The sequence below is a fragment of the Cydia fagiglandana genome, chromosome 1 (genome assembly GCF_963556715.1).
Source record: "Cydia fagiglandana chromosome 1, ilCydFagi1.1, whole genome shotgun sequence".
Lineage (NCBI taxonomy): Eukaryota > Metazoa > Arthropoda > Insecta > Lepidoptera > Tortricidae > Cydia > Cydia fagiglandana.
Window position 1 is genome coordinate 23,235,995 of NC_085932.1, and position 14,342 is coordinate 23,250,336.

At 37.6% G+C, this 14,342-nt stretch overlaps 1 protein-coding gene and 1 long non-coding RNA gene across 3 annotated transcripts in view; both read left to right on the plus strand.

Moving 5' to 3' along the window:
* LOC134667803 (uncharacterized) overlaps window positions 1-14,342 on the plus strand; it is a 433,239-nt gene that overhangs the window by 310,889 nt on the left and 108,008 nt on the right. The window lies entirely within an intron of this gene.
* LOC134667397 (tRNA (adenine(58)-N(1))-methyltransferase catalytic subunit TRMT61A) overlaps window positions 1-14,342 on the plus strand; it is an 86,679-nt gene that overhangs the window by 23,408 nt on the left and 48,929 nt on the right. Inside the window, exons 5-6 of one of the 2 annotated variants that reach the window (XM_063524809.1) lie at window positions 11,911-12,029; window positions 12,183-12,233. In XM_063524809.1, coding sequence (XP_063380879.1) covers window positions 11,911-12,029; window positions 12,183-12,233 — 170 coding nt within the window. Of the gene's footprint in view, window positions 1-11,910; window positions 12,081-12,182; window positions 12,234-14,342 lie in introns of both variants that reach the window. The other variant, XM_063524803.1, reaches the window with a different exon arrangement.

The window sequence follows — 14,342 nt, forward strand, 5'->3', positions numbered from 1 at the left end:
TTCATGGCCATCATTCATAGGGAGTTTTTAAGAAAGTTTACTGTTTGACAAATAATGTGAAAATGAGTTAAGACTTATTTGACTTTTCGTAACACAAATACAAAGGCAGGCATGGCCTACTCCGCGATTTTTGACATTTCGTCGCTTTGCTACAGCTAGCTAAAAGTACATCCGTTCCACACCAATTTTGGAGCCATAAGCCGTGCGTGGCGCTGTCGCCACCTAGCGGCCATATCTGTCCTGATCGTAACAGACGCGTTTTGTCAGAGAGTGAGTCTTCTGTACCTAGTACTATTATTTATTCTGTGACACAGGTCAAAGTATTAAGTACAAGGACGTATAGGTATAATTTATTCGATAAAAGAAGAACTGTAAACATTTAAATGGAACATAGGTACTTAAAATGTGTGGAATCATCAATATCTTAATTGTATTTCCATGGATATTGTTTTCCTTCAAACTGCCACCTAGATGTATTTAAATAGATTTTATTTTAGTCCACAAAGGCCCATAATAAATTATTGTCATACATAGGTACAGTCGACGTCAAAGATATGTTTACACTTTTGCACCTTACTCCTTTGTAATAAGGTGATAAATGTAAAGATATCTTTGACGTCGACTGTACATAAAAATATAGAAAATCTACAAACTAATAAAATTCATGATTCATAAGTAGATATTATATTACATATATTTGTAAGATAGTAGGTAGTTTGCAACATTGTATTTATCCGCAAACTCATATTCTAAGGATTAGCCTTTGGAAAATAGGAAAGTGGGTGTTTCAAATTTGAAAGTCAACAGACCCACAAATAAGGATGCACAAAAGTGGACTAAGCGCAGAGGTCTTGCGCGGAAAGCAAACCTTGATATTTGTCAGGATAACGCTAAGCGAAAGATCAAAGTTTCGCTACCTTTCACACGCTTTACCCAGAAGATAGTGTTAACAGTGACCTTTAGAAGCTGCAACACTTTATAGTTCGAATCGAACCTAAGCTTTATTCGAGCATCGAACACCCGAACCAGTATTGATGAGACTCGGCTGATTTCCAGAAATAAATAGCACAGTATTTATAAAGTTAAAGCAACGAGCAAGATCCGGCGCGCCGATTGCAGTACATTCTTGTATCACTTGTAAAATACTTTATTGCTCTACAGTGCGGGCTATTGGAACTGGCTCTTGTCGGTGGTATTAACATTAGTACCGTGTACTGTCGAACGGTTCCTCAATAACTTCGATTTTACCTGTCAAAGCTTATTTGTGAATACATACTTATGTACATGCAGTCATACATACATATATAGGTATTCTTACGTACGCTTACTTAGTTCGGATTCGGACTTTACCAGCATTACTGCTGCAAGTGCTGCAGTATTGCGCCGCGATATTGAAAATCCAGACAGCAACATTGATTTTCACATCTGCTGCATCAATGCACTCGGCAGTGTTAATGTACCTTTATTGAATCTAAGTATCTCTCAGTATTTATTAAATCCATTTTAAAACCTTTTGGCCGCCGGACCTAGTCCGCAAAGACGCTCACTCACACGCCAGAGCAAATTTTAAGTAAACAACTAATAAAAAGTTTAGGGATTGCAAATAGTGATATCGATATTTACAATATTATGGTAAAAATCTTTTTAATTTAGCTTTGTTCTTATCCTGTTTTAATTTCATTCCAAATTGCCAAAATTAAACATATGTTTTACACCCGAAAATGTTTAAAATATAGGGATTTAACATAAAAAACAACCACTAAACAATGTCGATTCAAGACGTGATATCGCCGCACTAGGCTGTACGAGAAGTCTTTTATACAAGACAACGGCGCCCATGGACTGCCCGCAATGCAGACCGACAAGGACTGTTTCCGCGCGGATCAAGTAATAATAGTCTCTAGATCAACGGCGTAAGCGCTTGTCGGTACGTAAACTTTATTGGCGTAACGTTAAAGCTGCGCATCATGTGTCGATAAAGTCAATATACCGGAACTGTTTTAGTGAAAATTACACGTGGGTTGAATTTTTAATGAGTGAAGATATTATTCCGGAATTAGAATCTATCATTATAATTTCAGTTTGGTTTACATTAATCTATAGGTAAACTCTTATCAAAAAAACGTTCAACGACTTGTTACAAAAAAATTACACATTAACTTCAATGTTATAACAATAAAAGTAAAGTCTGATAAACAGGTATGTCCCTGTACCACACTTGTGCGAAGCGGTCGCTGCGGTGTATCCCTTCCCACTAAGCTATAAAATAACATCAATTATTTTTTTTTTATTTATCTCTTCTGCAATTAAATAGTCCACAATCTACAATGGCAAATTTACTTGTCTGACTCTACTTTATAGAGCTAAAGAAGCTACCTGAACTTTAAATATAGTTATGCCTATCTGACTCTCGTTCTACGTATTCTAGTAAGTAGTTACCTACTATTCGTTGAAAAAAATTGGCGATTAACAAGTGTTCAAATACTTAGATAAAAACATATTTCTGACTTTATATTTACTTTAAAAATTACCATATCGAGTTAAAATTCCCATCCCTAGCTGTCTTTTATACAAGACAACGGCGACGAGGAACATGAAAAATGTTGAAAATTGGAGCAATTTTTTTAAATGCCTTATTATAAAAGAAGGGATTTATATAGCGGCTTAAAAAGCAAATAAATGAAAAAACAAAGACCTTAAATATGAACACGAGTGTAAATGAAATTGCAATTGTTATTATTTTCACATTAACTCAGTGGTTGAATTTGTGTCTTGTATACAAGACGACGGCGCCAGCGTATCGTTCTATCGTTGTCTTCTATACCGGACAACGGCGGTCAAAGGGTTAAAGAATTAAAAGCTATGACTGCTTTAAACATCGTGTTTGCACGCTAAATACTTCCCAACAACGTGTCTCATAGCTATGGTGTCAGAAAAGAAATTGAAACTGAGAAACTGGTTCCATGGTGCCAGATAAATGTCATAAAAGTATAGGCTGATAGTGATAATATTTGTGTACATCTATTAAATCATCCCGCCCCTGTGTAAGACCTATTTGCATAAGCTCGAGATAAGCTTCTGCAAGATAAATAAGATAATGCACATGAACACTGTCACTGTCACCCAAAGAAAACTTCATTACACCTGGATTCTGACAATATTAGGTAGTCGTTTTCAAATCTTTTCGTTATTATCTGTTCATAGTATTTGTGCCAAGCCGCAATAACCTCACTACATGAAACGAGAGGGACACAGCGGAAAGGGTTAGTTTTTTCCTGTGCGCGAGCAGGACAGAGTGATCGTTTCTTCGTTTTTGGATTTATAGCAGCGCCTCCCCGTTAGTTTTATCTGTATCGCTCGGTGCGCTATGGAGCTATCGCGCGGGCGAGTCACCATCTGCTCAGCTTAGCGCTTGACCCACACGGGGTGGTTTACTTATAATTTCCATGCGAAGCAGGGAAAGATAGTCTGATTATAATAATCTGATCTTCTGAAAGGCATACAGATTTTCCAGTACCCACAAGGCGCGCGGGGTATAAACCACACTAACGTATAGTCGTACTTGTACCTTTATGTACTAAATTATAAGGTAGGTAGCTCTACAAATCTACATAGGTATGTTGGATTTCTATAGCTATCATACTAGCGTACCTAAATACTATGTATTATACTGCCACCATTCCTTTAAAGTATCCTTCTAATTTTTGTCCATAACATTTGTATTGTAGCTTATACCCCACTTCTTGACAAAGTGTAGCAAGTCCCAATAACTTGGACTGACGTTCGAGTAAAAGTTCTAGGTCCTTAGTCCAGTAAAGTGTAATGATGATGATGATGGTTTAGAACAATAGTTAAATATGCATCCAGTGTGCACGGCTCGCAAGCTAATGATACACTGATTAACAATATTCGGGTCCGATAGCAGTGAGTTACTCGCGGGGGGCGGGGCGAGAGCGCGCGATGCTAGATTGCGCGCGCGCGGATTTATGCCAACCTCTCCGTATTAACTGATAATACCTACTAAATATGCCATTATTATATGCGAAACAAATACTCTCACAGTTACGATTACGACCCGAGATTGGTTATTGGTTTTATTTATTGCTGAGAATGGAATTTGGATCGAGATTAAGTATAGTTTACGCATGTAAGTGGTGTCTTAGAACTTTATTCTAGATTGCAATAAGGCTTAACAGGAAAAAGTTTTATACCTGCCTAGCTAATCAATAGGTATTTGCTGTGATGTAGATGGTATTTATACTTATGTGTTTTGTTTGTAATAAACTTAAATATGCTGGAGAGCCATAATCCCCTCGCTGAGGTTTTTATGAAGGACTAGAGTAGGAATATATGTAGTTCTTTAAAAAAGGATAGAAATGTATAAAATTAAAGAGTCAGAAGGGTAGGAATTGTAGGTTCCGTGAGCGTAAATATAAAGACTATTATTTGATTTTATTTCTTGATTATTTTCCACCGACAGCAATAAATACAGTACCTAAATATAAAGTTCATCTTACATCACTTGCCCTAAATGTCGAATGAACCCTGTCGTAGTCTACTTGCGTCTTTATATAATCGTAGAGTCAGTCCTTTATCTTTCTATTTCGTTATTCATGTATTCGTTTTAACGTCATCTAACATCTTAAAGAAAACATTCTTATATACACTTTAAAATCACTTTAGTTAAATTGCTCTCATAAATATTTTGGGGTGTCAACATTTTTTTTATCTTTAGAAGCCAATTAGTACTCTGCAAAATAACTGTTTTTGGCGCCAATGTTTATTATCTATCGATTTATATATTATACCTACTGAAAATCCATAGTAGCTCACTGATCGTGAGCTAATTCCCAAGAAAATGAGCGAAATTCCACAATGAAGAGTTTGAAGTTAAGCGACTCAATTATAAAACCTATCTTCGACTGGAAGTAGGAAGGCTAAAGCTAGATGCGCCAAGCTTGCGTACGCTATCAGTCCTATCACGCATATCCTTTGTTAAGGCGAATAAAGCCAATTTATAAATTCGTCTCCAACACGAGCATCATTAATTATGTTGCTGGCTGGGTGGCTGAGAAAAACTTACTCCACTCATTTCGCTATCATTACCATCATGCCCTGTCCTTGTTACACTACCTTTGGTAGTGGCCTAGTCTTGCGAAAGAATACCGCGAGAATTCACAACTGTTTAACGGATTTTGCGCTTAATTGTTTTGTTAGTATGGTTAAGGTTGCTTTGGCGTTTGCTCGAAGTGAGTCGTTTTGTATTGGAAGAGTTTTCTCCTGTCTCGTTCTATTGTTTTGTTCTTCAGCCTCCCCGGCGTTAATGGTGTTATCTTGCCTCTCGAACGCAGCACCTCTCCGTATATTTCTTTATCTTGTCCGCTCTGTTGGCGGTTACCAGCAGTTTGTTTTTATTCATTTGCTAATTTCGAAAATGAGAAGGCGCCCGCGATCACATCGCCGATCGTAGATTTAGGTTCGCGCATTAATAAAATTAACGAATGTTTTTTAAATTAATTGAACATACTCGGAAACTGTTATCCCGGATCGTATTTCTTCCTGGTACTGTTCCCCTGCTTATTTTATAGGGATATTTATCTCTAAGTGGACCACCACTCGAAAATTTGAGCCTCCCAATATTTGTTGACATGTACCTGCGTATAAGCGGCTAACAGACCATTCGTATGGCTATTTTATTTAGATTTTATAATTAGGACATATTATATGTACCTATGCAGATAAAGTAATCTAAAACGAAAAAGAAAAAAATAACTCCTGGAATGTTTATTGTGGTAATCTGGTGATTCGTCTTATTAAAACCCTCTCCATGAAAACATATATTTTAAGAACATCGTATACAGTTCATCCTTCGAATTAGGCAAAAAACTACAAAACTAATGGTTCTTCTACGTACTTGTTTCCTGTATACATTACTATATTTATTATACCTATTTGATTTTATCTAGCCAAAATCAACACCTGAAAACATAGTAGGTAGGTTTACTATACAAGATCTAATTTGTACCTCTAGTTTATGCATGAATATATTCATGTGTCTAAATCCAAACCGCGCAAAGCCCGTTATTATTGTCATGTCACTCGCGCCAACAAGTATTGAAATTGTGTTTGACGTGGTTTCTCTCAGATTCCGCATAGTTGCCGAGTATTGGAATTCATAGCTTGACTTATGAATTTCAAACGTATGGTAAAACAAACACACGACACAATCCACGCCATTTCCCAGGATTGTTTACATTAAATTACTACATTCGTTTGTAGGTAGTATTTCACGATAGTCTCCGATGATTGTTCTACTTGCATCCGCTTTATTAAAACTATTTGATTATCACTCTAGCATCTTGCAGATAAGTTCGAGAATCTCTTGTTGGTCATATGTTTCAATACTTAAGAGAAAAATCAAGGAAATGTTTAAGCTATTATCAACTGTTGTACCTAATCATAATATCATATCTGTTTCTTTTTTTTGGATAACAGAATTTCTAGGTAATGTGATACAGTCTGTAGTTCTGTATCATACAGAACTTGGCACTTAAGGAGACAATTATGAACTATTCCTATGCATACCCAAATCTTGTTCTGATTTTCAATGTCCATACATCCTCGTAAGACACATAGAAAACCGTTTATTTTAATGTATTAGTGATGAAAGCTCTATAGGATTGGGATGCGGAAAGCAATTCCGTTTGAAAGATAGCCTACGGAGTTTCATACATTTCATATATAGGTAGGCAAGGATGTTTAAAGGGGGCACCTTGGGTGTTTCCAGAGCAAAGGGCAAAAATATAGACACAAGAGGAGCCGTCACCGCAGTCGGTGCGCTCGCGCAGGCCGCGGGCGAGGGCGGGGCGACGCAAGCGCGGCCACCCCGGCGACGACGCCCCACGCCAGACGCTCAACTTACCTATATTTAGACGGCTTCATTGTCTGGTGCCAAAGGGTTTAATGGTGGTGAACCAAGTAATTTATACTTAAAACTGACTGTGATATGACACTTGATGTTATGATCGTCTGCTCTGCTGCAGGAGGTCGAGGGTATAGCACGACACAGAATTGCGTTTAGTATTTAATTTGATTTGTTTAGATACGGCAGACCGTTTAAACGTCATATATGAATGATCATTTACGTGAATAATTTTCTGTATTATTACTTTTTTTCGTTAGTTCTATCAAGATAAAAACGCGCATATTCACAATGGTAATGACAAAATACAAAATAAAACTTAAATAATCATTGAACGTAAAAGTCCAAATGTAACATTTTGTCTCGTGATATTGGGATATTTCATGTAGGTACTTGGCTAACCATTATAACCTAACAGCAATGAAATAGTTTAAACCATATCAATAATTAATTTCCAATCAGATCGCAGAACAATACCGTCTGCGCGCGAGTGCGACCCCATTACGGTGCGTATGCGCAGACCACATTGTTCCAGAGGTTGCACTACGAACGTATCGAGTCGAGTCGCAGTTCGGTACAAACAAGCGTCTTTGTACTGAACAGCAAAGACAGTGAACACCGTAGTTTTTTCGGCTACAAGTGATTTAAGGCCTTACATTTAAGCACACTACTTACTCAGTCATGTCATCTTAAGAGACGTAAGACAATGGAATGGCAAACTTGCCAGTGTAAAAATACCGATGATGTGAAAAGGTGAATGGGTACACATACACATGCTCCATGTAACATACACTCCAGCCATAACCCCGACGTCGACGTCGTGGGCGACGATGACCGCTTCCCATCAGGCGGCTCGTCTGCTCGTTTGCTGACTATTACATAATAACTAGCCTCCATTTAATAATAACATGACAGTTTATCGACTCGAATTGGCCATGCACCTTTGATTAAGTGAGATTGTACCTACTGTCCTTGCATATTCTGTATTCTAGGGCTCACATGTGATTTCACCGCGTTATCTCGCCTAATACATCAATGGCTTGTCCAGTATTGTTAGTGACGGTCGGATCTATTGTGATTACGTTGCGTCGCTTCGGTGTAGTGACGGGCCTATTTATCGATGGAGGTGAACTGGATTTAAAAAAAAGATACTTGAGAAATTAGTATGCTGAAATTGATAAGCAATTACGCGATAACTGTTTTATTAGCTAAAGGAACGTTGGCCTTGGAGTATCAGAAAGACTAACCCCTTATTTATGGTCTATAACCACATCATAACATGCTAATTCTGAGGTCAACCCTATTTTAGGTTTGACCTCCGACCCTAAAGTCGAACTGATAAGTACCTATTCCGTTGTCCGTTGTAAGCAATCGTTTTAAACACAACCTTGCACAAGTTAGCATTTATTCTATCTACATATGTGTAGTACACATTATTAGTTGATTTAAAAATCTGCTTATAAAGTCAACACTCTCGTGTCTGATCTAGAATGACCGTCAATATTGCCATGTCGAGCCATTCGTCACTAATACATCACTATACTCCCAACAATACAAAATCATTAAGTTATCTTTATTATTTATCACAAAATCAAAGTTATCGCCAAAGTTTTCCCATCACTAGCATCATTGTGAGTGAATGAGGTACCTCTATTCCACAAAGCTTTTGTTACATAACGTTTAGCTAAATAGTTACAAAATATACAGGCCAGGATTACCCCGCTTTCTCGCACTAAAACAACGTATGTTTTATTTAAATTTAGAGGCACATAAGCCCTTCTAGAGTTAAATATTAGTAGTAGTGTCGATACCGCTTTATGCTTGGCAACAAATCTCATACATTGTTGCATACAACGCAATATTCTCAATGGGACCGAGTCGAATTGCGAATTAGATCAATTTTATTTAAGACATTGAGTAACGCATTTTTTTGCAATACGATACGTAACGGAAATGGCTTTTAGCACTACATCATTTTACTTCGCGGAAATATGAAATGCTGTTGTCTAAATAATGAGTAAATTGTACAATCCGCTGCAGAGATAACTCACTGGAGGGGTGCATCTCTGCAGCTGACTGTACATAGCCACGTCAACGTGAGTTAATAAAGCATACAAGTGCGTTTTTTCCTTTATAATTTTCAAAACATGTCGCCTACTAAAAAAGTGAGCTAGTATTTATGTGAATGTTCAAACATTTATGTTAAAATAGTACTGGTATGACTCACAGTGGTTTAGATTTAACCACCTTTAGTCAAGAATTTAAACGGATTACTTTGAAGCGACAATATATGTAGTTCCGAATGACCCATTTTCATTCCTCTTAAACGTACTTTATACAAGTAAACTTTTTCTACTACATATCACGTTGTAGATAGAATCAAAACAGCTCCAAATTCAAGGGAATTACTATGATACTTTGGAGTCACTGGCCATCTAAACCGCACCTCTGATCGCCTAAAGCTTCCACATAAACTAACAAGCCAACCGCTAGATTTACCAGATTTACGACACATCCTAAAGGCAAAGCTACGCTGGGGCATAGGCTAGTAAATAGAGAAGACTGAAAATCCACATACAACCCCGCGATATAAATGGTCACTATAGATTGGACTTGTTTTGTCTAGCCGCTGTCATAGGGCAAAAACTACAATGTCAGCAAGCATAATGTAATAAAAGCTTACCTTATAGACTTTTTTTTTTATTGCGCATTCAATTGAAACTCTCGTACACACACAGTGATAGGTTTCATACGCACAAAGCTAAAATGCAAGCGTAGTAAATAGCGCCACGCACAACAAATGAGGCGCGTGTGGGGCACGGTATGGATGTCCGATTGTCCGTTTAGTGGGTTAAGTGTACTAAAGTAAACAGTATTTGGATTAACGTTAAAAAAAGCTAAGCTGCTGAAATGAAAATGAAATTCAATAGTCACGAGTATAAGCACATCTGGTACATTTTGTAGAAATTCCGATACAGCATAGTTGCATTAAAGGTATTACTTTACTTTTAAAAACAATTTCTAGAGACATTAACAAGGTCAGTTTTAATGTAAGTACACGCTGTGGAAGTCAGTTTAAGTGTAAGTACACAGTAGAAGTGTAAGTTTGTTGTATTCACTAGCCTCTGCCCGGGGTTAGCAAGCGCGGGTTAGCCGAACCGACAAGGTTGCATAGTTTAAGGCATGGTGTCCTCGCTAATCTGTCAATTAGCCGGCATTCCTGTCCCGTGAACCGCGTGGCGCAACCGAGGATGACTAACTATTGTTCCCCCGGTCAACCTTTGACGGAACCTATAGGTACTAACTTAAATAAATTGATACCCTACATTCCATTCCAATTTTAACCATTAATGACGTAAACAACAAATGTAAACAAATAGGTACGTAACTCGTTTTCTATAGATAGGTACTCAAAAGTTAAGCACATTGGTGTTGAGACAAATATTCATATTATGGAACAGCAAAAAACTAATTCATATGTGTCATAGTAGTAGAAGTGTTATATGTACTACATTTGTGACATGTCACAAATGTACTAATTGGATCGGACCGTTCAGTCACATTCAGATCTCATATTGATCAAATAGATGCATTTAGCTTTAATTGTCTGATTTAAAACAACAATAACTGCAACACAATCGTGACGAGCTTGCGTATCCGTATGAATAATAATGTAAACAAAGCGTATGAGATGTTCCAATAAGATTCTTTACTTTGTAATAAATGTCAGTGCTTAAGCACATTAGAATATTAGATTCCAATCAGAAATGTTTATTAGCTATATATATCCTCTAGCTGGATCGTATCAAACGTTCATCTATGATTAATTAGCTTTAATTAAAGGTATAAAGCTGTCGATATGCCGAAGAAATCCTTGTTATGGCGATCGTAAGCTGATCGACACCAGTGCGACGTGACTTGCGATACATTAAGATAGCGCAGCATATTTCGCCACCTACCTATACGCGTACGTCGTACTCATATTATCCCCTTTAATGGCTTCATTACACGACCGACTACATTATGCTAATAGAACCAGCGCGGCTTATTATATCATCCAGGCACGCGATACGCATTTTAAAAATACAACAATTTTAAATTCGCCCCCCGCCGTGACGCGGCCGCTCCAGACGACTCTGATTGGCAGAGTGAGTGACGTACGCTGTCCTTATTGGTCGATAAGATTTGACAGATAAAATCCGGCGGCCCACATAAAAGACGATGTGTCGTTTCCCGGGCATTTTGGACTTGTAAAAATTTCAAAACGGTATCGCGGTAACAAAAAGGTTTTCTATCTACGGTCCGGGCGTATCACATGGGAATGAAAACATCTGTCGACGTTTTGTTATGTCTGGATCGTTTTTTACATGCGCGGGCGCATTATGAAGTGGTAAGACGTCGTGGTTTTGTTTGGATTGTGTAATAGCGAGGTCGATCGCCCCCGGCGCGTGTCAAACATTGTTACGGGCCCGAACGGGTCCGGCGCGGCGTCGCGAGGCGAGAGCCCTTTGGTCATTATCGTGCCTTATGATAGGGGACTCGGTATCCCGCGAACTGGAGCTCCAATAAGGTCAACGACTTTGACATATGAATTTATATACCTAAGTATGTTAAAATTTACTTAAACAAAGATAAATTCTATAATATACCCGTAGAAACAAATGCTTTATCTACCTACTACACATTACTTAACATCATAGGACCAAGCTCCAAAAACCTAAAAACTAATAATAATTAGTTTTTAGGTTTTTGGATTAAATAATTAGAATTTAATCCATTGATATTTTCCTTAGTAAGATCTCTGTTCTTTATTCTTTATTCAAACAAACACTAGGTATAAGTTTACAGCTGCAAGATGCCAAGACACTTATCCTGTACATATTCAGTATCATAAACATGTATACACTTTTCGAACTATATCCGTTGCCGTTAATCACTTATGTATAACATAACAACGTAACTATGTATAACATATTCTCTCGTTCCAGGTGGCCGCTTCTGCTCTTTCTCACCATGCATCGAGCAAGTCCAGCGCACGTGCCTAGCCCTGACTAGCAACGGGTTCCAAGAGCTCGCGACTTTGGAAGTGCTGCAGACTGAGATCAAGGTCTCCAGGAGGACCATCCCAGTGAGGGATATATCGTTTTTGAAACACAAGGTAGGTGATAATTTTTTACGCACGCACGGCACGTGCCTAGCCATGACTAGCAACGGGTTCCAAGAGCTCGCGACTTAGGAAGTGCTGCAGACTGGGATCAAGGTCACCAGGAGGCCCATCCCAGTGAGGGATCTATCGTTCTTGAAACACAAGGTAGGTGATATTTTTTCACGCACGCACGGCACGTGTCTAAACTAGCAACCGGTTGCAAAGCCAGTACTGCAGACTGAGATAAAAGTCACCTGGAGTACCATACCAGCAGATGTTAGATATTTAGTAGTAGTAGTACCTAGTAATCACTTTATTGTACACAACACAGGTTTACAAAAATAACTTACAGTAATAGAAGTACAAAGGCGAACTTATCTCTATAAGGGATCGCTTCCAGCTAACCTTCGAGTAGATGAGAGGAAAGCTCCAGTCAGGTCAGATAGACAAACTTACGGGATGTACAGTAATATTTTTGAAATACTAGGTCAGTTAGACTCTCATCAGTCAGAGTCCTCTGCATTCTGCATCGTTGACAACAACACTGAATGGACAAATATACTATATACATATCTATATCTATATAATATATATTATTTTATTACTATATTTATATATTATTTTATTATACTAACTAATGTAATACATGTTTTGAATTTCGAGCATATTTGAATATATATATGCGAATTGAGTCAACCAATTAACTGAATCCTCCATCAATTAAGCCCGAACATCTACCGCATGTATATATAATATATATTAATAGCTCTTACCGTTTGACACATTCGTATTTCAAGCCTAATTTAGTTCCTACATGGATATTTATCTGCCAATAAAATTGGTATAAACATAGAAATATGTTGTATCCCATAAACGGCAATACGTCTTCAATTCGATTGGTTTACCATTGCTAATTAAGAAAGTGAGCGAATGTGGGCCACACCGCGGACCTCTGAGACTGATGCATTAAGTTGACTAACTTATAGGTTCAATGAATGACTACTAGAGATGGGTTTGACCAGGATACCATAAATACTAGTATATCAACATAAATTGGTACTTTCAGTTTTGTATTTTATCAAAAGGATTACTACCTAGTACTTACCCTAGTTATCGAAACAAATTTTAAAATATATCTTTGTTTTGTGCCTTTACTCGTAATTTCATCTCGGTTGGTCTCTACTAAGATCTCTCTTTTAACTCTTGACAGAAATTAGGTGACGGTTTTGTCGAAGACTGTATTTTTTTGCCGGTAGACTGTAAATACCGATTGTCATAAATGAAAATATTCAACTTTATGCGAAACTACTCTCCACGTAGATTACATACAAGGGGCTGTCCATAAATTACGTCATCGTTTTTTGACGATTTTTGACCCCCCCCCCCTTTAATCATCCAAAAATCATGCTTCAAATGACCCCGTTTCCTCCTACGTCATGCTACCGTCATCCGATGTTCAGACCCCCCCCCCCCCCCCTAAATTGATATGACGTAATTTATGGACAGCCCCCAAGCACAAGGAATTTGGGCGATAATAAACAAGTCCACCCACCAGAAGAATTATCTTAAGATCTATTTTTTTGCATTGGTATAAATAGGTAATTTTCTGAGGTAAGTGCACATGTAAGTACCCGTACATCCCTAAACGCCACAGGTAGTATTTACCGTGGATCGATGTTAGCCAGTAATTGACAACCTTACTCGTTTGCGACATACGTTGCTTATGCCCAGATGATCCAAATTAAGCGGTTGATGCAATGGTTTAATCATTTCACTTGTTTCGTGGTTCGTTAGGAGCTACAGTTAAGTTCGTGAATTGCAAATTGCTTATTAGGTCGTTAGTTAGATGTCATGACTCCATTGCTATAATTTATGTTTGGTGTAAGAATATTAATTAGTAGTCTTATATCAGAGAATATTTTATTGGTAGTATCATTATCTTTATTAATTGCAGAGGTCATATAAAGGCAAAGTTGGCGGATTATTGAATGAATGAATGAATGAACGATAGTTATGAAAAGATGAACTACTTTAATTGATAGTAAGTTAAAATTTCAACAACTATAAAATGATGTATATGCCATTTGGAGGATTAATTGATCAATGAACATCTTTCTAAGACTACTATTATTTCTATTTCAAATACGCTGTATCGAAGTTTCTATAAAATGTACCAGATGTGTTTTATGCTTGTAGCTATTAAATTCCCCAGCAGCTTAACTGTTTTTAATGTTAATCCAATAAAGCATATAATCCTGCATTTACTACTGGCCC